The 24,395-nt window shown below is 43.9% G+C and overlaps 2 protein-coding genes across 2 annotated transcripts in view; one reads left to right on the top strand and one right to left on the bottom strand.

The window, feature by feature from the left end:
- ARHGAP6 (Rho GTPase activating protein 6) overlaps nt 1-24,395 on the top strand; it is a 529,598-nt gene that overhangs the window by 5,808 nt on the left and 499,395 nt on the right. The window lies entirely within an intron of this gene.
- Nucleotides 21,022-22,958, bottom strand: LOC103299738 (polyadenylate-binding protein 1-like). Its single transcript, XM_054714512.1, is given in 2 exon segments — nt 21,022-21,093; nt 21,096-22,958. Coding segments are annotated over 2 exon segments (1,935 nt in total).

The raw sequence follows: 24,395 nt of genomic DNA, 5'->3' as shown, positions 1-24,395 counted from the left end.
ACCCCAAACTCAATGGCTTAGAGCAACACACACTTATTATCCTGTGCTTCTGGAGGGCGGAAGTCTGAAATGGCTCTCTAGGCTGAAGTCAAGGTATTGGAAGGGCTGTGTTCCTTCTCAAGGCTCTAGGACCCGAATCTTTTGCTTTGCCAGTGGCCCACTTTGTTCATCTTTAAAGCCAGCCATGTTGGATCTCTTTGACTTTCTTCCATAGTCATTTATCCCTTGGGCTCTCTTAAGGACTCTTGTGATAACATTGGGCTCACCCGAATAATCCAAGATAATCTCATTATTTTTAAGTCAATTGATTAGCAACCTTTCATTCCATCTGCAACCTTAAATTTCCTTTGCCATGCAATTTAACAAATTCACAGGTTCCAGGGATTAGGGTGTGGTGAGACATTATTCTACCCACTACAGGGGAGGTTCTACTGGCATCTAGTGGCAAGAGGGGAGAGACCAGCGATACTGCTAAGCACTCTGCAATGTATAAGACAGCCCCCTCCCCGACCTCCCAACAGTCATCTGGCCCTCAATGTCAAGAATGCCCAGGCTGAGAAACCCAGTTGTGGAAAATGGGAGAAATTGATTTCTTAAGCATGAGGCGGTAACATGATCAGATATGTGGTTCAAAGAGATTCCTCTGGTGTCTGGGGGTGGGGGAGGGTATATTAGTAGAGTGGAGATACTCAGAGGAAGTGGGCTCGAGGAAACCATGCCAAGGGTCCTATAAACAAGTGAGAGTTAGCATATAAACATTTATTGCCTTTCCACTTGAGCAAATTGTTTTCTTGTGCCGTTGAACTCCTTCTAATAGGTTGGTCTCTATAGACCAGTGGTTCTCAACTGGGGGCAAGTTGGCATCCTGGGGCCAATATTTTTTATTGATTAAGGTATTATATATTTGTCCTTATCCCCCCCATTGTCCCCCTCCACCCCCACTCGTGCCCTCACCCCCCTGGTGTCTGTGTCCATTGGTTAGGCTTATATGCATGCATACAAGTCCTTTGGTTGATCTCTCCCCCTTACCCCCACCCTTCCCTGCCTTCCCTCTGAGGTTTGACGGTTTGATAGATGCTTCTCTGTCTCTGGATCTGTTTTTGTTCATCAGTTTATGTTGTTCATTATATTCCACAAATGAGTGAGATCATGTGATATTTATCTTTCTCTGACTGACTTATTTCACTTAGCATATTGCTCTCCAGGTCCATCCATGTTGTTGCAAATGGTAGGAGTTCCCTCCTTTTTATAGCAGCGTAGTATTCCATTGTGTAGATGTACCACAGTTATTTATTTATTTTTTAAATTTTATTTTATTGTTTGAAGTATTACAAATAGTAGTACATATGTCTCCTTCCCCCCCTACTGACCTCCCCTCAGCCTCCCCTACCCCCCAGCACATGCCCTCACCCCCTTCCCAGTGTCTTGCGTCCATTGGTTATGCTTATATGCATGCATACAAGTCCTTCGGTTGATCCTTACTCCCCCCACCCCCAAACGCTCCCTTGCCTTCCTGCTGTAGTTTGACAGTCTGTTTGATGCTTCTTTGCCTCTGTATCTATTTTTGCTCATCAGTTTATAATGTTCTTTTATTGCACAAATTAGTGAGATCATGTGGTATTTATCTTTCACTGACTGGCTTATTTCACTTAGCATAATGCTCTCCAGTTATCCTGGGGCCATTTTTGATTGACAGAGCTGGGATGGGGGATGCTACTGACATCTGGTGGGCGGGGAGGGGCCAGGGACAATGCTAATCATCCTACAGCGCAGAGGACAGACCTCACAACAATTCATTATCCTAGTCGAGATTTCAATAGTGCCAAGGTCTCCCCCTCTCTCTTCCATTCACCCTAAAAATCAATGGAAAAATATCCTCAGGTGAAGATTAAAAAGGACCTTGGGTAGCACCCGGCTGCAGCCTCCTTATTTTACAGTTAAAGAGAGGGACTAAAAAGGTTAAACCCAAACTCAGACAGCATCCTGAGGGGAGAACCATCCTGAACTCTCTCTTGACTCTCAATACAAACTGCCAAACTTCTGGAAAAAAGAGCGCCTAGGAGCAACTTAGACCTTGGCAATCTCTGCTCCATTCCCATTACTTACTGAAACAGTTCTCTCTAAGGCGCCCACATTCCAAGACTCTTCTTAGACCTCCTTTGGTGGACTTTTGGGCAGAACTGCCGGCACTGGGCTGCCCTCCCCCTCCTTTCCCCACCACACAGAGGAGTCTCAGTCCTCTCCTACTGCTCGCTTCTCCATATCTACTGTCTCCTTCTGCTTTCCTGTCTCTGTGCTTGTTTTTGTCCACCCATCCCCATGGTTCTACGTTTTCTTTCTTTTAAAATATATTTTTATTGATTTAAGGAGAGAGAGAGAGATAGAAACATCAATGATGAGAGAGAATCATGGATCGGCTGTCTCCTGCACACCCACACTGGGGACCGAGCCCACAACCCGGGCATGTGCCCTGACCAGAATCGAACCTGGGACTCTTCAGTCTGCAGGCCTATGCTCTATCCACTGAGCCAAACTGGCTAGGGCTCTACATTTTCTTTAAATTTTTCTCCCTTGACGACCTCATTCACTTTTGTGATTTCAGCCATCACCCCTCTCCGGGACACTCCTAACTCTGTGTCTAGCTGTGATCTTGCACATGAACTCTTTTTTTAAATTGATTTTTTTTTTTTTTTTGGAGAGAGAGGAAGGGAGTGGGGAGAGAGAGAAACATCGACTGGTTGCCTCCAGTTGCTTCCTGTGCGCACCCTGACTGGGGATTGAACCCACAACCTGGGTATGTGCCCTGACCAGGAATTGAACCCCTGACGGTGTACGTACGGGACAAGAGCTCTTGACATCTATTTCTGACTTTCTGCAAGACACCTGCTCGCAATGCCCACTGGGCTCCTCAGATTCTACATGTTTGAAGCTGAACAGATCGGCACCCCCTCCCTCTGAGCACATTTCATTTTCTGTACTTCCTATTCTGCTTGGAGTCACCATGTTCCTACCTTCTTAATTTTACGAGAGATGGCTGGAGATGCCTCCAGCCCCACCCCCCCTTCCCCTCTGATCTCCAATAACTTCGCAAACCCTGTTGTGCTTACTTCTCATTTGCTCTGTTCTAGGAATGATTGGAAGGAGAATGTATCCAAGTTCTTGTTTATTTTATTTTATTGATTTCAGAGAGGAAGGAGAGGGAGCGAGAGCTAGAAACATCAATGATGAGAGAGAATCATGGATTGGCTGCCTCTTGCATGCCCCCCTACTGGGGCTCGAGCCTGCAACCTGGGCATGTGCCCTGACCGGAATTGAACCCGGGACCCTTCAGTCTGCAGGCCGACACTCTATCCACTGAGCCAAACTGGCTAGCTGTATCCAAGTTGTTACATCTCTCCAGCTGTTCCTTCTCATCGCCACTGCCTCATTTGGGTCCTCATTGGCTGTGGCCTCCTACTTGGTCACCCCGCCTTGGATTTCTCCCTCTCCACCTGGCTTATTGGCCTTCTCCTCCAATTGTCATCATGTTTACTCCCCGAGCGAAAACCTTGGCAGGTGCTCAGGGTGTACAGAATGAAACCTAAACTGCTCAGCCAGTTAGTCCAAAGCCCTTTACAACATCATCCTAGTCTACCTCCTCCCCTTCCCCAGGAACTCTGGTCCAGCAAAGCCAAACTGGCCACTCCAATAGGCGGTCATGGAATATTTGTTGAGTGCCGGCTATGCCCGTGATACTGGGGATGTATGTGGAACAATTACGCAGGGCCCCCCAGGTGCTTCCCCTTTTATGAAAGCAATTCTTTCAGATAGAGAAACCCTTGGACGTGTTCAGAATGCGGTGGCAATATGGAAAGGGGACTCTGGTAGACAGAACAATGGCCTCCTGAAGGTGTCTGAGTCCTAATCCCCAGAACCCCTAGATATGCTGAATTACTTGGCAGAGGGACTTTGTAAATGTCATTAAACTGGGAATCTTGAAATGGAGCGATTATCATGGAATGTCTCGGTGAGCCAATGTCATCACAAGGATCCTTATAAGAGGGAGGCAAGAGGGTCAGAGTTAGAGAAGATGTGAGGATAGAACTAGGGAGAGAGAGAGAGAGGAGAGAGAGAGAGAGAGAGAGAGAGAGAGAGAGAGAGAGAGAGAGAGAGAGAGAACATCAATGATGAGAGAGAATCATTGAGCAGCTGCCTCCTGCATTCCCCCCACTGGGGATCCAGCCCACAACCTGGCATGTGCCTCTGACCAGAAATGAACCCGGGACCCTTCAGTCCGCAGGCTGACGCTCTGTCCTCTGAGCCACACCCGGTAGGGGTGCAAGCATTTCTTTGGGTGCCACATCTGTTGGTGTGTGAGGCTGGGAGAAATCCAAGTTCAAAATGCTCTTTGTCAGCCCCTATCAGAGGGGGGAGGAAGAGCTGCACTTTGAGTAAATATTCATTTACATCAGCAGCATTCCTCTGCGCTCATTCGATGCTCACTTCTCTCTTGTTAACAGACTCGAATAAACACATAATTCTACCAAAATATTAGCAGTGGGTGCTGTTTTCTTTCACTTGCCAACATTGTTTTATAATAAATACCGTTGGAAAAATACCATTGGCCAGTATCCTCAGCAGCAGCGTTAATATCTCTAGAGCACGAAATATGGATTTGGGAGTTTCTTTGCAAAAACAAGCTAACTATGGCTGGCTTGTAATGCATTCTTTGAATATACTGATCTTGTTACCTTTGAGCTTGACTTTAACATAAAACATTTCTCTTGGTTGGCAAAAAAAAAAACAAAAAAAAACACACCAAAATGCGGTCATTTTCTGTGAAATTCACTAATGAAATACGTTTTATTTTTGTGCACCTCAATTGTGCACCTGAAACCTGTATAATTTTGTTAGCCAGTGTCACCCCAATAAGTTCAATAAAAAGGAAAAAAGAAACCATTTAACACTAAAAACAATCTCTCTGAGAAGATATCTATTAACATAAGGTTTCTTTTCAAACAGAAACGCAATGTTGGCAATGTTGGTACTGAAACAGATGTCTGTACTGTGCTTTCCTGGTGGAAATGTGTAGGTTAAATCGGATGTTCAGATATTCATGTTTGTCAACAATCATTTTAGTCAAATTGAAGCAACGGGTTTTTTTTTCAACCGTTTTGTTCACTTGACTAATATCGTGGCTTAGTGTCAGCCAGCACCCCAGGCGGCTCAGGCCTGTGCGCGTGGTGGGTGCCGAGGTGTAAGAGGTGCTCAGAGCCCCTGCAGGGGTGACCTGGAAGCTGCGCTGGACCCGTTCTGCTTTCTCCGACTGGGCAAGTCACAGGCCAGTCCAGATGCAAAGGGTGAGGGGACAGATGCCACCGACTAAGGGGAATTTCTGCCACGTGGCAAGGGGCCAGTGCCTGATCCATCTACAGGCGTGTGTGTGCGCGCGCGCGCGTGTGTTTGTGTGTGTGTGCGTGTGTGTGTGTGTGTGTGTGTGTGAGAAAGACTTGGAATTTTGAAGTGGTATGAAAAAGATAATCAGAAGGAAACACGTCCAAATATTGTTCTAATATCTCTGGATGAATTTAAATTCTCTTTTCGCATTTTTGTATTTTGAGTTCTTCTAAAATAAACAGGTATTACGTGTGTAAGTTAAACAGCAGTAAAAAATTAGCAAAGGGTGCTGGGAGCCTAGAAGAGGATGTGGTTGCTTCTGTCGTGAGGAAAGTGCTAGCATTTCTTCCCCAATACCAAGAACTGTACATTGTAGCCCTCTGGAGGGTGAACTTGTGTAAAAATTTTTTAAAAAAAATAGATTTTTGTGTGTAAAATGCGAAACACACTGTTTTTTTTTTTAGATGGGAACGTCTGCTTTTTAAACAAATTTTCACAGTTTTTATACTTTGCACAATAGCTGCCTGCCCAGAAGAAAGAATGTAGGAGGAGACACTGTGGTGTTAGCTCCTGAATTTGGGCAGCTGGGCTCACGCAGGAGAAGGAACTCTGGCCTGTGCAGTTCTGTTTGCCTGTTGTTGGGTGGACGGCTAGATGGTGGATCCCTGGATGGGACGATGGCTAGGAAAACCTCTTTTCTTCCCCAGTGCTTTCTGGAAAATCTCAAATGTGCTCTTCACCAAAAGAAAAGTAGGGCCCGGCCGGTGTGGCTCAGTGGTTGAGTGTCACCTATGCACCAGGAGGTCATGGTTGGATTCCAGGTCAGGGCACATGCCCAGGATGCAGGTTCCATCCCCAGTGGGGGACATGCAGGGAGGCAGCTGATCCATGATTCTCTGTCATCATTGATGTTTCTATCTCTCTCCCTCTCTCTTCCTCTCTGAGATCAATAAAAACATATTTAAAACAAAACAAAAACCAAAGTATGGAAGTGCTACAGGAGAACCCATTTATTAATAAGATTTCAAGGATATCCATTATTTCCTTTAATTGTTTTTTAAAAAGCTTTATTGAGATTTAATTTACACATCATGCGATGTACCCATTTAAAGTGTAGAATTCAATGTTTTCTAGAATAGGTACAGAGTTGTGCAACCATCAGTTTTAGAACATTTTAATCACCCCAGGAAGAAATCCTGTTACCCATTAAGCAGTCACTCCCCATTCCTCTATGCCCCCAGCCCCTATCACTAATCTGCCCACGCTTTCTGTCTCCTTGGATCTGCCTATTTTGGACATTTCATATAAGTGCAATTATGCAATATGTAGTATTTTGTCTATGGCTTTTTTTCACTTAGCACAATTTCTTCAAGGTTCATCCACATTGTTGCTGAATAATGTTCCATTGCGTGGATAACCTTATCTTGTTTATCCATTCATCACTTGATAGATATTTAAGCTGTTTCCACTTTGGGGCTGTTATGAATAATACTGCTATGAACACTCTCGTACAAGTCTTTGTGTGGGCACATGTTTCCAGTTCTCTTAGGGCAGTGGTCGGCAAACTCATTAGTCAACAGAGCCAAATACCAACAGTACAACGATTGAAATTTCTTTTGAGAGTGAAATTTTTTAAACTTAAACTTCTTCTGATGCCACTTCTTCAACATAGACTCGCCCAAGCCGTGGTATTTTGTGGAAGAGCCACACTCAAGGGGCCAAAGAGCCGCATGTGGCTCGCGAGCCGCAGTTTGCCGACCAAGGTCTTAGGCATATACCTAGGAGTGGGATTTCTGGATATGCTGAGGTTTAAACAAATTCGTGGCTGAGGCTCTTTTGGTAAGTATCAGAGTTGATTTTACTGGGATTATTATTCTTTGGCTTAACCAAGTTGTGACTATAAGGCATGTTATGAATAAACATCTCAGAAGAGTTTCCAAAAAGTAGTTTTACAGATCTTTTAAGTGATAGCACCAAAGCTGGCATAGGTGCTTGGCATCATGAGGTATTTTGAACGGATTGTGTAAATTCTCCTGCTTGTTTCCAAAGTGTACTGAATAGAAGAAATGAAATCTTACATTTAATGTTGAATATGTGGTATATTGCTTGGTATCATCATGCATACATGGTGAATTGGAAAAGATGAAATGGGCCCTAGCTGGTTTTGTTCAGTGGATAGAGCGTTGGCCTGTGGACTGAAGAGTCCTGGGTTTGATTTCAGTCAAGGGCACAGGCCTTGCTCGTGGGCTTGATCCCCAGCATGCAGGAGTCAGCCGATAAATGATTCTCTCTCATCATTGATGTTTCTATCTCTCTCTCCCTTTCCCTTCCTCTCTGAAATCAATAAAAATATATTTAAAAAATTGCCTGAAACCAGTTTGGCTCAGTGGATAGAGCGTCGGCCTGCGGATTCAAGGGTCCCGGGTTTCGATTCCGGTCAGGGGCATGTACCTTGGTTGCGGGCACATCCCCAGTGGGGGATGTGCAGGAGGCGGCTCATCGATGTTTCTGACTCTCTATCCCTCTCTCTTCCTCTCTGTAAAAAATCAATAAAAAATACATATATATATATATATATATATATATATATATATTTAAAAAATAAAAAGAAAAAGAAAAAGATGAAATGGTTGTGTGCCCATGGACTGAAAATGGGCAAAAGAAAGGGTAAAATCATACACCATTCATTGGTCTGTCAAGCAATGTACAAAAAGTTTGAATGTCTGTTATTTTTTTTTAATGGTATTTTTTTATAGGGAGAAAAGCATCGTATATAATAAAAAGCTAATATGTAAATTGTTCCCTTGACTGGGAGTTCGACCAGGAGTTTGACCAGGGGGTGGGGTCAGCCCGCCAACCTCCCGCATCCCTTCCCCCCGGCTGGCCTGGCCCGATTGGCCCTAATTGGGCCGGGCCAGCCGGACCCCACCTGTGCACGAATTCGTGCACCGGGCCTCTAGTAATGAGATAAAAAAGATGAGAAAGCAAGTGCTGATGTCAAGCTTTTGCCAGAAGGCTGTGATTGATGATTACCTGCGGCCCAGCAGGGACCTCACGGGCATGCTTAGAATTCGCTTAAGCAGTTTCTAGGCTTTCCTCCCTGCAGGCTGTTAAAATTCTTCAGCCTCAGAGCACTTGAGCAGGAGAAGATTGCTTTTTGAAAACCATGAAGTCTATTCAGGCATGTGGAATGTATGCTTTGTTTTGCTGAACTGATCCAAAGACAGGGTGTGGAAGTATTCAGAATGTACACAGCAGCTTATTCACAGCATTTAAATGCAGGCTTGTTACATTTTTCTTTTTCTCTGGAGTTTCTTCGCTTATGAGCGAAGGTATGGCATCATCTGTGACTTTATCAAGACGTCACGTGTCGTATGACCTTCTTAAAGGGGAAAGTGACTATTTAGCGTACCACCATGAAAAGGTTTTCTTCCTCCTTTGAGCTACTTGCCTTGCTGGTCAGTATGCAGCGTCGCCAGGCTGTGAGCTGCTCTTGCTGAAGAACAAACTAATTGGCTTTGGAAGAACTTTTCTCCCATCGGGGCAATCTTCTTGGAACCACAGGTGCCCCCTTCTTCCATGTGAGGGAATCGGTTTTACTCTCCCCTCTCCCTTTGTGTATAGTTTTGGCAAGTCTCTGTCACTGTTTTGTGTCTTTGTCGTTTATCCTCCCCTGAGGATATTTCTCTATTGCTTTTTAGAGAGCATAGAAGGGAGGGGGGAGAGAGAGAGAGAAACATCGACGTGAGAGAGACACATCGATTGGTTGCCTCCTGCACACACCCTGATCAGGGCCGCGGAACCTGCAACTGAGGTATCTGCCCTTGACCAGAATCGAACCCGGGACCCTTGAGTCCGCTGGCTGAAGCTCTAGCCACTGAGCCAAATCGGCTAGGACTCTGTCACTGGTAATTCAGGGGGGGCTGCGGATTTGAAACGTGTGGTGAATGTCAAAGTGAGGCAGAATGTGATTCTTAGGCTGTGTCCTTTGTAAAATTGGATAATGAGGTGACTGCTTCTCCCAAGGAAAGCTGTCTCCCCATACTTTCTCCCACTTCCCCGCCAGGAAAACAATGGATCCGTCAGTCCATCTCACAGCAACTATTTGTCAAACATCCCTGCCCGTGGCGCTCTCCAAAATCTTGTGATGTGAAAGTGCCCAACCTTCATATAGATTACTGTTCTGGTTGGATGGTCCACAGGGGAAACTGAGAATAACATAGAAGCTTTCAATTGGCCCCTAGCCGGTTTGGCTCAGTGGAGAGCACATTGGCCTGGGCACTGAAGGGTCCCGGGTTCGATTCCGGTCAGGGGCACCTGTCTGGGGTACGGGCTCCATCCCCAGTAGGGGGCGTGCAGGAGGCAGCCGATCCATGATTCTCTCTCATCATGGATGTTTCTATCTACGTATCTCTCCCTATCCCTTCCTCTCTGAAATCAGTAAAAATATTTTAAAAAAACATATTAAATTGGGATAGAACTGTATTGGGATGCCTAGTAATTCCATCTAAATTAAGAGAAAGGAGAAGTTGGGATGCTTGGGAATGACCCAAGGAGACCTCGAGAGAAGGGGGGCCCTGGCTGCCCCTGGAGGGAGATAGACCGTCACTATATGAAGAGGAGACCTCCCAGCATTTAAGGTTGGGAGGAATAGGAACAGCAGCTCTGAGAAGGAAACAGCCTACAGGACAGTTCCATGGAAGCAGCCATCACTGTACACAAGAGATTATGCCGGAGGCCCAGTAGTAGGTAATGCGGCAAAGCCAGAAGCAGTTTTTGAGCATCTCATCGAATCTCTTATTTTGTTGATAAATCCTTGTCTTCCCTCATTGCGTACTTTACAATAGAAGGCCATTTAGGGCGAGGGCAGCTCTGTTCTTCAGATTTGCATTTATGTATCTAGTTTTAAAAACACCATGACTTTTGCCTGTCACCATAACCATTATTGCTTGTCTCATTTTCGGTTCTTATAAGTGTATTTCTAATAGCACATGATCTCACTCATCTAGGGGAAATAATGAACAACATAGACTGATGAACAAGAACAGACCCAGAAACAAGGAGGCATGGATCAGACTGTCGGGCCTCGGTGGGAGGGTAGGGAAGGGTGGGGGTAAGGGAGAGAGATCAACCAAAGGACTTGTGTGCAAGCATATGAGCCCAACAGGCAGTTAGGGACAACAGGGGGGTGGGGGCATGTGTGGGGAGGGGGGTGGGATGGGAATGGGGGGACGAGGACAAATATGTGATACCTTAATCAATAAAGAAATTAAAAAAAATAAAAAAAATAAAAACACCATGACTGCCCAGCTGGTGTAGCTCAGCAGTTGAGCATTGACCCCGGAACCAACAGGACCTCTGTTCGATTCCCGGTCGGGGCACATGCCTGGGTTGTGGGCTCGATCTCCTGTGGGGGGCGTGCAGGAGGCAGCCGGTCGATGATATTTCTCTCTCATCAATGCTTCTATGGCTCTATCCCTCTCCCTTCCTTTCTCTGTAAAATATCAATAAGAACATATTTAAAAAAAAAAACAATTCGTTACTTTTGGAAGCAAACAAAACCAGAGTTAGGATGAGCACGCACTTCTAGTGTAGGCGATTTTTGCTTCTTCAATTCAATGAAAAGATTCGTATTTGAAGGTGTTTGTTATGTTCAGACAGGAAGCCAAATGCAGACACAAGCCTAGAAGAAAGCGATGCCAAGTTTATGTTTCTTGAGTAATGGATGCGGCATCAACAACTTTAGTCTGATGAGGGAGCATGGGTTAGAGAGTGGAATATCCATGTTTGCTTCCCCAGGGCATTGCTCTTATATCTCCTTTACATTTTATTAGATTGTAAAACTATGGAATCAGAAGCTCATAAAAAATATCACTGTAACAACATAAATTGGTGAACAAAAACAGATCCAGAGACAGAGAAGCATCGATCAGATGGTCAAACCTCAGAGGGAAGGCAGGGGAGGGTGGGGTAAGGGGGAGAGATCAACCAAAGGACTTGTATGCATGCATATAAGCCTAACCAGTGGTCACAGACACCAGGGGGGTGGGGGCATGAGGGGGGGGGAAATGGGGGGGATAAGGACACATATGTAATACCTTAATCAATAAAGAAAGACAAAAAGCAATGATAACTATATAAAAGTATCACTGTAAAGCAGTGGTTCTCAACCTTTCTAATGCCGTGACCCTTTAATACAGTTCCTCATGTTGTGGTGACCCCCAACCATAAAATTATTTTCGTTGCTACTTCATAACTGTAATTTTGCTACTGTAGCGACCCACAGGTTGAGAACTGCTAGCAGGGTCGCCTATGACCATCGGAAAACACAGATATTTACATTACGATTCATAACAGTAGCAAAATTACAGTTATGAAGTAGCAATGAAAATAATTTTATGGTTGGGGGTCACCACAACATGAGGAACTGTATTAAAGGGTCGCGGCATTAGGAAGGTTGAGAACCACTGCTAAAGGAACACATTGATAAGATAGTGGAGATAGAATTTGTTCTTCTGATAATAGCAGTCATCTAAACACGTTTTTCTGGCATAAAATCATAGCTTTAGGATGACTTTCTTACTTACCGGAAATCACTTAGAATGTTAAGAAAAACTGGCTAAAATTTAAAAGGAGGCTTTAAAAGGTTAAGTATGGTTCTCATCTACTTTTAAAACTCAATGTTTAAGGCCATGGCCATAGGGATTGGGAATTGGTGGTGAAGCAGGTTGATGATAATCTCTGTCAATATCTCTCTCTCATACACACATGCACACTCTAAATTATATGACAAAATAAAATTCTGTGAAAATTTATTGCTAAGCCACAGCATCATACAATTGTCTAATCCAGAAGGAATATTTAAAAAATAATTTATACTCTTTCATAATGTGTCCCAATGTCCCTTTTTTGTTTGGCCTTACGCTTCTGCTTCCTTCTAGTCCTATTGTCTTGTCATTCTTTTACCCTTTGCCATTTCTTTTTTGTTGTTGTTAATCCTCACTCAATATTCTCCCACTGATTTTTAGGGAGAGTATAAGAGAGAGGGAAAGACAGAGAGAAACATCAGTGTGAGAGAAACACATCAATTGGTTGCCTCCTGCACGAGCCCCAACCAGGGCCCAGACCAGGGAGGAGTCTGCAATCAAGGTATGTGCCTTTGACCGGAGTTGAACCTGGGACCCTTTGGTCCACAGGCCGACGCTATAGCCACTGAGCCAAACTGGCTAGGGCTACCCTTTGCCATTTCTTAGACTCAGTTACCATTCCCAAATTTTGACATCCAGAAGTCCTTTCAGATGAGACCATCAATTCATGCTTCCTGAAACAGATTAGCTAAATTATAAACTTTCCCATTTACAAATGTGGCATTCTTTTGCAGCCTAACATTTGTCTAAAGATAGTTTTCATTATCCATTGGGTCTTATTCATTCTCATATACAAAATTAGTACTTTAACCTCTCTTTCTTACTAGCTAATCTATATATATAAAAGGCTAAGTGACCGTCTGTCCATCCGTCCAACCATCTGACTGACCGACTAGCCAGTACATATGACACGCACTGGCAATTTAAAAATAAATGTTGACTTGTGCATGTGTGATACATATAAAGCTCCCATCGAATTTCTTAATAGCATTACTCCTTTGGGAATGCCAAGTCATAAATTAAAATTGAAAGTAGGTGCAATCATCATGCTACTGAGAAATCTTAATAGTAAATGGGGTCTTTGTAATGGTACTAGGTTTATTATCAAAAGATTGAGACCTAACATAATCAAAGCTGAAGTATTAATAGGATCTGCAGAAGGAGAGGTTGTTCTGATTCCAAGAATTGATTTGTCCCCATCTGACACTGGCCTCCCATTTAAATTGATTCGACAACAGTTTCCCGTGATGCCAGCATTTGCGATGACTATTAATAAATCACAAGGACAAACTCTAGACAGAGTAGGAATATTCCTACCTGAACCCGTTTTCGCACATGGTCAAGTTATATGTTGCTTTCTCTCGAGTTCGAAGAGCGTGTGACGTTAAAGTTGTAAATACTTCATCACAAGGGAAATTAGTCAAGCACTCTGAAAGTGTTTTCACTCTTAATGTGGTATACAGGGAGATATTAGAATAAGTTTAATCAATTTATCAGCCATTGTTTTTATCAATGTTGTTTTTATATCACTTTTTTGTTATTTTTATATCATGTCTTTGTTGTTATATCATGTTATTGTTTATTTATTAATACATTTATATATTATTTTCATGTACATTTTACTAATTTTCTTTAATCTCTGACACTTCTATAGAGAAAGAGTGAATAGCAATATTAAAATATTTCTTCTAATTAATTTCATTTCAATGTGCATGAATCCGTGCACTGGGCCTCTAATAAATTTATAAACTTAAGTCTTTGTATTACTAGTTAGTCTGGAGCTACATATGACTTTTTTCATCTGCTGGAAATTAATATTTTCTTCTTTTGGGGAGGGGATTAAAACTTGAATTTAATGTAGAAGGAGTAGTAATTTGGCCCTGGTTTCTATGAGAGCAGAGCAGTACAGATCTGTCCAGCCAGCTGACCCCTTGTTCTCTAAACAGATACCGGGGAGAATTACTATTGCAACTGAAAACAAGTGGAGGTTTTAATGGAGGGAATGGAATGAAATTTAGATGACAATAATTGCTACACTATCTAAACGGTTCAGTCAAATTAGCTGTTTGGTCATGTAGACAACTTATCTAAACGCCTGAAATTTGCTTATTTGCACACAGAGCCTGAATATATTTTTTTGTTGTTAATCCTCACCTGAGGATATTTTTCCATTGATTTTTAGGGAGAGAGGGAAAGAAGGAGAGAAACATCGATGTGAGAGAAACACATCAATTGGTTGCCTCCTGCATGAGCCCTGACCAGGGCCCGGGCTAGGGAGGAACCGGCAACTGAGGTACATGCCCTTGACCGGAATCCAACCTGGGACCCTCCGGTCAGCAGGCCGACGCTCTAGCCACTGAGCCAAACCAGTTAGGCCCTGAATATTTTTTTAAGCTTCAGTTTTTGATGTATGCCAACTTGCAAACAATTTTAAAGATTGAGTTCTGGCAGATTACCTCCGACCACTGAATTAGCATTGCTTCTCTCTATACTTTTCACTGTTATACTCGCTCTTTTTTGACTACCATTTTCTTTAGTCCAATTGTAAACATTATTCAGTATTTATTTTGCATCAGAGTAGATAATACAAGATACCAAATGCCTAAAAAGAGCCTCTTCTTCCCACTTTTGCTTCTTCTGGTGATACCAGTTTGTATTTTGCTTTCAAAGGGTGTCCCATCACTGTATGGCAGATTTGTTCTGTTAGCTGTCTCTACCTGCCAAACCCTCAGGTCTGCTTCCTTATGGGAACTGAATATAAGATTTCTCCTGATTTCATTGAAAACTGTCAGCCTTTTAGCGCTGGTCATATTGTTTTGACAGGAAAACAACCAAGTTGTATTATTGAACTTTCTTTTCCATTTTTCTTTCTCTGTAAGGATAAATTTGTTACTACTTATTATCTAAACTTTGATGAAACTACTCAAAACGAATTTCAGCTAGTCCCAAAAGAGTCATGGTAATTTAAGCCACTGGTAATTAGAAAGATTTTAAAATGCCACTAAAACATTATCAAAATTTGCATTTATTGCAGCTAACACTTCAGAGGAAAGGGTAAAAGCAATTGCAAAAAAAAATTAATTAGATTTAGGAAGAACTTGGGAAACAGAAATGTTCTTAAGCTAAGTGAGGCGACTTTTTGAGCTTTCACACAGAGACAACTCGAGTTAAACCTCTACCTACTATTAACCCGGCCGTAGCTCAGTGATTGAGCATCGACCTATGAACCAGGAGGTCATGGTTCGCTTCCCAGTCAGGGCACATACCTGGGTTGCAGCCTTAATCCCCGGTGCGGGGTGTGCAGGAGGCAGCCAATCCATGATTCACTCTCATCATTGATGTTTCTATCCCTCTGTCTCTCTCCCTTCCTCTCTGAAATCAATAATAATATATTCTTTTAAAAAAGAAAAAAATCTATGCAAAAAAATACTCTCCTTCACAGTCTATATCTCTAATTGACTAGTACTCTGCAGTGACAGTATAAAAGCTAAAACAAATGACCATTTTAAGTTAAATTCACAAATAAATGAACAGAGAGAGAACACAAATGGGCAAAACATTTTCTTGCTGATGCTGGTAGGGATTATTATCTATTAAGCAGATCGACTCAACTTAGTGAATGTGAATGCCCTCTACTTTTACTGAGGGTATTCACATACTTTATTGTCAGAATAGAGATGCTTTAGAATGTGAAAGGGGGCGCTATTAATAATTACATGAAGGGAACAGGCATAACCTGAGATTGTACTGGTCAAAGGTCACCTGGATGCCTTTTCTTCCTTCCACGAGTATTTAAGACCTAGATTATGGCTCCCCTGAGAATGGTCTTTGGAGTATTTCAGCCTTCCTCTTTTATTTTATTTTGTTGTGTTTTTTTTTTTTTTTTTTTAATCCTCACCTGAGGATGTTTTTCCATTGATTTTTAGAGAGGGGAAGAGCGAGGGAAAGACAGAGAGAAACATCCATGTAAGAGAAACACATCGATTGGTTGCCTCCTGCTGGAGCCCCGACCAGGGCCTGGGCCGGGGTAGGAGCCTGCAACTGAGGTACATGACCTTGACCGGAATCGAACCCGGGACCCTTCAGTCCACAGGCCGATGCTCTATCCACTGAGCCAAGCTGGCTAGGGCCAGCCTTCCTTTATCTAAATTACTAAGGCATCTGTGGTGCAAGCATGTCAGAACGGGGGCTGTTTTATGTACCTCAAAGAAAGAATTAGGTGCTGCTATTTGATGTGTATTTGTTCTCTCTTACCAATTAGAATGTAACTTTCTTGAGCACAAGGACTGTTTCCCCGAAGCCCCGAGGCCATTGCAATGCCCAAAGTGGAAAGAGAAAATTCTTGTGGAATAGTTGACTTACCTGCATAGTAACATTCCTCTCTATGGCTGTGACTGAGAGTATGAGTACGGGCACTAAAAAAAACAAATGCAACTGGGTATTGAAAGACCTTTCTCCTGGGTTTTTGTACACTTATACAGTTGAAAGGGTTAAAATTAAGCCAGATACAGTGAATCGTGTCCTGAGTACCCATTTAATTACCAGAGTTTTGAAAGTGTCCATCAGATGTAGATATTTTAACTACAACCAGTCCTTTAAAGGAGTATTTTAGCACTGAAAGGGTCATTTGAGAATATCTTAATTGTAGCATTCTGAGTAAAATATAATTAATTTTCACTATTTATTAAAAAGGTAAAACAGATGCTTTTCTAGTTATAAAATTAAAATATGCTCACTATAAAAAAACCATCATAGAATATAGAAAATGTGAAGACAAAAGTAAAACCACCCATAAGCCTTTATTTTAGAGATATTTACTTAGAATATGTTGGCATATTTTCTTGCAGTTTTCTATATATTTGTATACTATATTAATGTATCCATGTGTATACACTGAGTGGCCAGATTATGATGATCTCTGAACGCATAATAATCTGGCCACTCAGTGTATGTCCTATATAATAAAAGGCTAATATGCAAATTGTCCCCTTGACCAGGAGTTCGACCAGCAGGCAGGCCGGCCAATCGCCCATGTCCCCTCCCCCTGGCCAGGTTGGCCGGACCCCACCCATGCACGAATTCATGCCCTGGGCCTCTAATATATATATATACTGAGTGGCCAGATTATTATGCTCTCTGAACGCATAATAATCTGGCCACTCAGTGTACATGCAGTTGGCAATCTCTACAATTGCGCCCGAATGATCCTTGCCTCTGGAATACACAGCCCTTATGTAATTCCCTCCCTGTGAGTACCGTGCTTATAATCAATAGAATACGGCAACTTTGAGAGATGTCACCTCCATTATTAGGGCACACGAGGCTGTGAATTTTGACTTGCTAGAAGACTCTCTGTTGAAGCAAGTTGGCATGTTAGAGAGGCCTACACAGCAAGGAATTGACGGCGGCCTCTAGCCAACAGCCAGCAAGAAAATAAAGTCCCCAGTCTAACAGCCTCTGGGGACTTTATTTTTCTAATGTATTCATAAATACATTATGTATGAGCTGAACCCTGCGGACAGCCACAGGACGGAGCTTGCCAGCGTATTCTTCCCCAGTTGAGTGTCAAGATAAGGCTCCGGCCGCAGTGAACACCTTGATCTCAGCCTCGCGAGGCCCTGAGTGGAGGACCAGATAAGCTGTGCTGGATTCCTGACCCACACCATCTGTGAGATAGTAAATGTATGTTGTTTAAGCTGCTTCGTTTTGAGGTAATTTGTTATACAGCAATCGATCACTAATATGATTAAGAGAATGTCTCATTTATAGTTTTATGGCATTTTCACAGAACATTCTCTTATAAACATTTCCTGTCTTTAAAAATGATTAAAAATGGCCTGGCTGGTGTGGTTGAGCATCGACCGATGAACCAGGAGTTCAAGGTTCGATTCCCGGTCGGGGCACATGCCCAGGTTGTGGGCTTGATCCCCTTTAGGGGGCTTGTAGGAGGCACCCAATCAATGATTCTCTCTCATCAGTATGTTTTTATCTCTTTCTCCCTCTCCCTTCCTCTCTGAAATCAATATAAAATATTTTTAAAAAATTATTAAAACGTGATTTTTTATGGCTGCCAAGAAAAACGTAGTAAGGATATACCATATTTTAATTATTCTTATATTGTTGGATATTTAGATTTCTAATTACTGTCTACTATAAATAATCTTCATACATCTATCTTTCACTACACATTTTATTATTCCACTAGGAGCCATTGCTAAAAGAGGAATCAATGAGTCCAAGTTTATGAATCATGTTAAGGATTTAGGAATATTGCCAAATTACTTTCCAGAAAGATTAGGCCATTTAACATGCTTCCAAGTATCTTACTTGCCAACACTGAATAGTTAAAAAATATTTAGCCAACTTGAGAAATAGTATCTCTTTGTTATTTTAATTTTTATGTTTCATTATATCGTCACATGGCTATTAGTTGGTTAAAGCTTACTGAGCATTTAAATAAAAATAATTAGCCAAGTATATAGCTTAAACTACTAGATCTATAGGTAATTATATAAATGTATGTTTTTAAGTCAATATTTATCAACTGCTTCATGCATGCTTTACAAATATTAACTTTAAAAAATTATTATTATTATTTTAATATATTTATTTATTTCAGAGAGGAAGGGAGAAGGAGAGAGAGAGAAACATCATTGATGAGAGAGAATCATTGATCGGCCGCTTTCTTTACAACCCCCACTGGGGATCGAGCCCGCAACCCAGGCATGTGCCCTTGGCCAGAATTGAACCTGGGATCCTTCAGTCTGCAGGCTAATGCTCTACCCACTGAGCCAAGCCGGCTAGGGCTAAGTTTTTTTCAAATATATATTTTTATTGACTTTAGAGAGGGAGAGAGAGACAGAAACATCAATGATGAAAGAGAATCATAGATCAGCCACCTCCTACACACCCCCTACTGGGGATCGAGCCCACAACCTGGGCATATGCCCTGATGGGGAATCAAACTGTGACCTCCTGGTCAATGCTCAAACAATGAGCCACACCGATGGGGCGATATCATCATTTTTGATCCTCATGATAACACCAAGTCAGCTGCCACTGTAATCCCCATTTTACTAAAAATAGGCTAAGAATAACTTGTGGAGGGCAGCACAGATAGAGAAAGCATGTTTTAAACTACATCTAGCAATAGAGTTGTCTTAGCTTGGGTTGTTACAGCAAAGCACCATAGACTGGGTATCTTGCAGATGCTGTTTTCTTGCTATGTCTTCACATGGCAGAGTGCTCTGGTCTTTCCCTCTTCTTACAAGGATGCTAATCCCATTATGGAGTCCCATGCTCCTGACTTCATCGAATCCTCATTACTTCCCAAAGGCTCCACCTGCAAATCCCATCACATTGGTGTGAGGTGTTCAAACTTCCTGCTGAATTTTAATGTACCACACAGAAGTAGAAATTAGATTTAAAATTTCACACTGTGATCATTTATGTAGGATCTGCGGGAGTTAGATTTAGGTCAATTAAAAACGCAATTTTCTGAAGGAAAATAAAGAGGACACATAATCCCAAGTGCCCAATTTAGAGGGTTAATGTTCAGATGAAATTGGAGCTTTGCCAATTGTAAGTTAAGCTATGGTTGGGGCATTTGAATTCTCTGCCTCCAAAAGCAGGTTTTTTTTTAATTAATTGAATTTATTGGGGTGACATCTGTTAATAAAATTATGTAGGTTTCACGTGTATAACTCTATAACCCATCATCTGTATATTGTACTGTGTGTTCACCGCCCAAAGTGAAATCTCCATCCATCATCATTTATCCCCCCCTTACCCTCTTCTCCCTCCCCACCCCCTCTCCCTCTGGTCCTCACCATGCTGTTGTCTGTGTCTATGAGGTTTTCTTTTCAATTAAAATTTTTTAGTGTTGACATTATTGCACGTGTACCCTTTTGCCCCCTCCCCCTCCATTGGCCTTCACCAAACTATTGTCTGTGCCCATGAGGGACCCATATATGTTCTTTAGCTAACCCCTTCACCATCTTTACCCAGCACCCTCACCCCCCTTACCTCGGCCACAGGCCAGTCTGGTCCGTGTACGCATGCTTCTGGTTTCATTTTGTTTGTCAGTTTATTTTGTTTATTAGAGTCCACAGAGTAGTGAGGTCATGTGGTATATATGTTTTTTGCCCAATCCCTTCACCCTTTTCACCCGGCCCCCCAAGCCCCCTCCCCTCTGACAGCTGTCAGTCTGTTTTCTGTTTCTGTAAGTCTGTTTTTGTTGTGTTTGTTAGTTTGTTTTGTTCATTAGATTCCACATGAGTGAAATCCCATGGTATCTGTCCTTCTCTGACGGGTTTATTTCACTTACCATAATACTCTCCATGTCCATCCAGCAAAGGCAGGTTTTAATAAGTCACGGAAATAGTAATCCTGAAGGCTTTCCTTATGTATTATTTATTATACCAGGAAATGAAATATGCTTTTCCAATAGTCATCACTCTAAAACACACTTCAACAATTAAGCAGAAAGCAGAAAATTGTTTTAGCTCACTTTTATTTCTTAACCTGATGTTTGCAAATCTGTGTCCAGTAGCAAACATCTACATGTCTTAAGTACTCCCAAACTTCACTAATAAAGTAGTTAATAACAGTGCTTCACTTCTAGGTAAAATATTAAACATTAAATGTTTCTCACTACTGAAGGAATTTTTACTAAAACAAGAAATTCATAATGTAACCACAGTAAAGAATGAACGAACTTACAGAAATAAATACTTGAACTTTGTGTACTTTTTGAAGAAAATTCTTTTTCTCAGAGTCCATAACACCAACTCATTTTTATATTTTACTATTTTTTTGTGTATCTTTTGTTGTTTTTAAGTCAATAAGTAATCTAGGACTGGCATTGCTTGCTAGACCTGGCCTTTTTCTCACTACAGAATGTTCCAAGTAATTTTTAAAAATTCATTTTCTATGTTTCCTAAAACTTTTGCAAGTTTTCCTATAACATTTACCTTCTACGAGGTGCAGATACTCTTGTTTAGTGAAGCAGGAGTTTCTTCTTGTGGGCCCTGGTCGGCTTTAAAGCTGGAACCCCGGTGGCACTGACAGTGGCTTCCTCTCGCTCTGTTGGGCCTGGCAGGCTTCTAGCACAGCTACAGCTTCGTCAACTTTAGAACAGAGGGACTCTGGAGACTCGAGCATAAGCAGAAGTTCCGAGTTATCCATCTCTAACAGCATGCCTGTGATTTTACTCGCCAGAGTGGGCTGTAAGGCCTGAATCAGAGGGAAGAGCCACTCACCCAGCATCTTCTTTTGGTCTTCGGGAGAGGCCGATGCCAGGGTGGAAGCAATCAGACACCTCCCCCCTTGCTCACGGGCAACGGGCCGCTTCTGTCGTGGCTGTGCCCCCAGCTGCTGCGGATTGCAGACGCCTTCGTTGTAGCGATACTGCAGAGCGGAGCGGGCAGCGGGGCGCGGGGTCGCTGTCGCTGTAGACGCGCCAGCAGCACACCGTGGCTGTGCCAGGGTTGCCTGTGGCAGAGGTGAAAGAGCGGGTACCTCGGGACCAGGAGCGGCTGGGTCACCACCTCCAGGCACATTTTGGAGTGGAGGAGGTTTGGCAGCCTCATCGGTGTCGCCAGGACTGGGTGTTGGTTGAGCAGCTTGGCCAGGGGGACGGTGGGCGGCAGCCTCCTCGGCCTGGGGGGCAGCTGCCGGCAAGCGATCGGCAGGTGCCGGCTGGGGGGGCTTGGGGCCGCGTTTGCGCTGACCCTTGGCCTTGGCGGCTTTCTTCTTCTTCTTCTTGCGGCGCCTGGTGAGCTCGGCCTGCCGCTCTTGCTTGTACTGAGCGAAAGTCACGTACAGCGGCTTGGCGGACAGAACTTGGCCATTCATTTCGGCTACCGCTTTGCGGGCTTCCTCCGGGGCGGAGAAGGACACGAACCCGAAGCCCTTCCTGCGGCCCCCCTCCACCACCACCTTGGCACTGGTGACGGTGCCGAACCGCGAGAACATTCTGCGGAGGCGCTCGTCGTCGACGCCCTCCGCCAGGTTTTTCACGTACAGGTTGCTGCCCTGGGATTTGGCCCCGCGGTCTTGCTTCATCTCTTCCAATTTCTGCCTCAGTTCCGCCTCCCTCTCCTTCTTCTTCTGAGCGCGAGAAACATACATTTTTTTCCCACGCAGCTCCTTCCCATTCAACGCCTCGACGGCTTTCTTGGCGTCGGCGTGGCATTCAAACCGTATGAACCCAAAGCCTTTGGATTTGCCAGTGTCATCGGTCATGACTTTGACACTTGAGATCGACCCAAACTTGCTAAAGACATCTAGCAGGCACGCATCGTTCGTGCCTTCCCCGAAATTCTTGACATAAACATTGGTGAACTCCTCCACCCTGGCCCTGCGCTCCGCCTCCCGTTGGTTGGGGGGCTTGAACTGCCCCACGAAGACTTTGCGCCCCTTTACCAGCGCCCCATTCATCTCCTCGATCGCCTTCTCGGCGGCTTCCCGGGTCTCGAAGTGAACAAACCCGTGCCCCTTGGACCCGTTCTCATCACAGGCCACCTTGCAGGAAAGGATGGTGCCGAAGGCGGCGAACAGATCGTACAGCTCCCTGTTACCCATGGACTTGTCGAGGTGATTAATGAAAATGTTGCCCACGCCGCTTTTGCGAAGCGACGGGTCGCGCTGAGACCACATGATGCGCATGGGCTTGCCGTGGATCATGTCAAAATTCATGGTGCTCAGCGCGTGGCCCGCGTCCGCCGGCCGGTGGAAGTTCACGTACCCGTAGCCCAGCGAGCGGGCGCTGACGGCGTCTCTGCACACGCGGATGGACAGGATGGGCCCGGCCGCGCTGAACTTCTCGTAGAGCATCGCCTCGGTCACATCGGGGTGCAGGTCCCCCACGTACAGCGACGCCGTGGGGAAGCCCGGGGCGCTGGGGCTCTCCTCCTCTGGCTGCCAGGTAGCCATGGGCCTTGACCTTGCCGGACGGGATGGCGGGATGGCGGGCAGGGATGGCCGGCGGGGTCAGCAATGGCGGAAAGGGCAGCGGGGGGGCGAGCGGGGAGGGACAAAAATGTACCAGAATCGAAGCCGCTCAACGATCCAGGCCGTAGAACGCGGCCCTGACTTCCGGCTGGGAGCCCGGGCCGCCGCGTGGCCGCCGCGTGGCCGCCGCTCCTGCTTCCAGCTGCGGCGGGGCCAAGATCTGCCTCGGCCGTGGCTGCTTCGCTGGGTTATTTTATAAAAAGGAAGAAAGAAGAAGTCTCTGGCGGGCGAGAGGCAATTTGTTTTTTTTGTAAAACATTTTGGGTTTTAAGAAAAGATTTAAAGACAGAAATGGGCCAAGATACTTCTATCAAGACACACTTCCGGCACCAGAAGAACCCCTCTTTGGCCCTCACAGAGCCCTACCCACTTCCTTCTGTGCTTCTCACACCCTCCCTCAAACCTGGAACCATTAATTTATATATATTTTTTAACATAGAACCCCTCTTTGGCCCTCACAGAACCCTACCCTCTTCCTTCTGCGCTTCTCACACCCTCCCTCAAACCTGGAACCATTAATATATATATATATATATTTTAACATAGAATCCCTCTTTGGCCCTCACAGAACCCTACCCACTTCCTTCTGCGCTTCTCACACCCTCCCTCAAACCTGGAACCATTAATTTATATATATATATATATATATATATTTCTTTTTTTAACATAGAACCCCTCTTTGGCCCTCACAGAGCCCTACCCACTTCCTCCTGTGCTTCTCACACCCTCCCTCAAACCTGGAACCATTAATTTATATATATATATATATTTTAACATAGAATCCCTCTTTGGCCCTTACAGCACCCTACCCACTTCCTTCTGCGCTTCTCACACCCTCCCTCAAACCTGGAACCATTAATCTGTATTTTTGAAAACATATTTTATTAATTTTACAGAGAGGAAGGGAAACGGATAGAGAGTTAGAAACATCCAGGACAGGGACAGAGTTAGAAACATCCATTGGCTGCCTCCTGCATGCCCCCTACTGGAAATCCAGCCTGCAACTCCAGGTACATGCCCTTGACCACAATCCAACCCCGGACCCTTCAGTCCTGGGGCTGAGGCTCTATCCACTGAGCCAAACCGGGTAAGGCAAAATGTTGTCATTTCAAAAGTTATATAAATGGAATTATACACAATGTAACCTTCTGGGATTGCAAATTTGAAACTCAGTATAACTCTCTGGAGAGTCATACAAATTAATGCATGTATCAATAATATGTTTCTTTTTATTGCTGAGTATTGCTCCATGGTATGTGTGTGCCAAAGTTTGTTTAGCCATGCATCTTGACTCTGGTGGTGAATGCATGAACCTATGCAATAATTTAACGGCATAAAGCTAAATACAGCCGAAACCGG

Source organism: Eptesicus fuscus, chromosome 1 (genome assembly GCF_027574615.1).
Source record: "Eptesicus fuscus isolate TK198812 chromosome 1, DD_ASM_mEF_20220401, whole genome shotgun sequence".
In the NCBI taxonomy this organism is placed as follows: Eukaryota; Metazoa; Chordata; class Mammalia; order Chiroptera; family Vespertilionidae; genus Eptesicus; species Eptesicus fuscus.
This window is presented reverse-complemented; position numbering and strand designations above follow the sequence as displayed.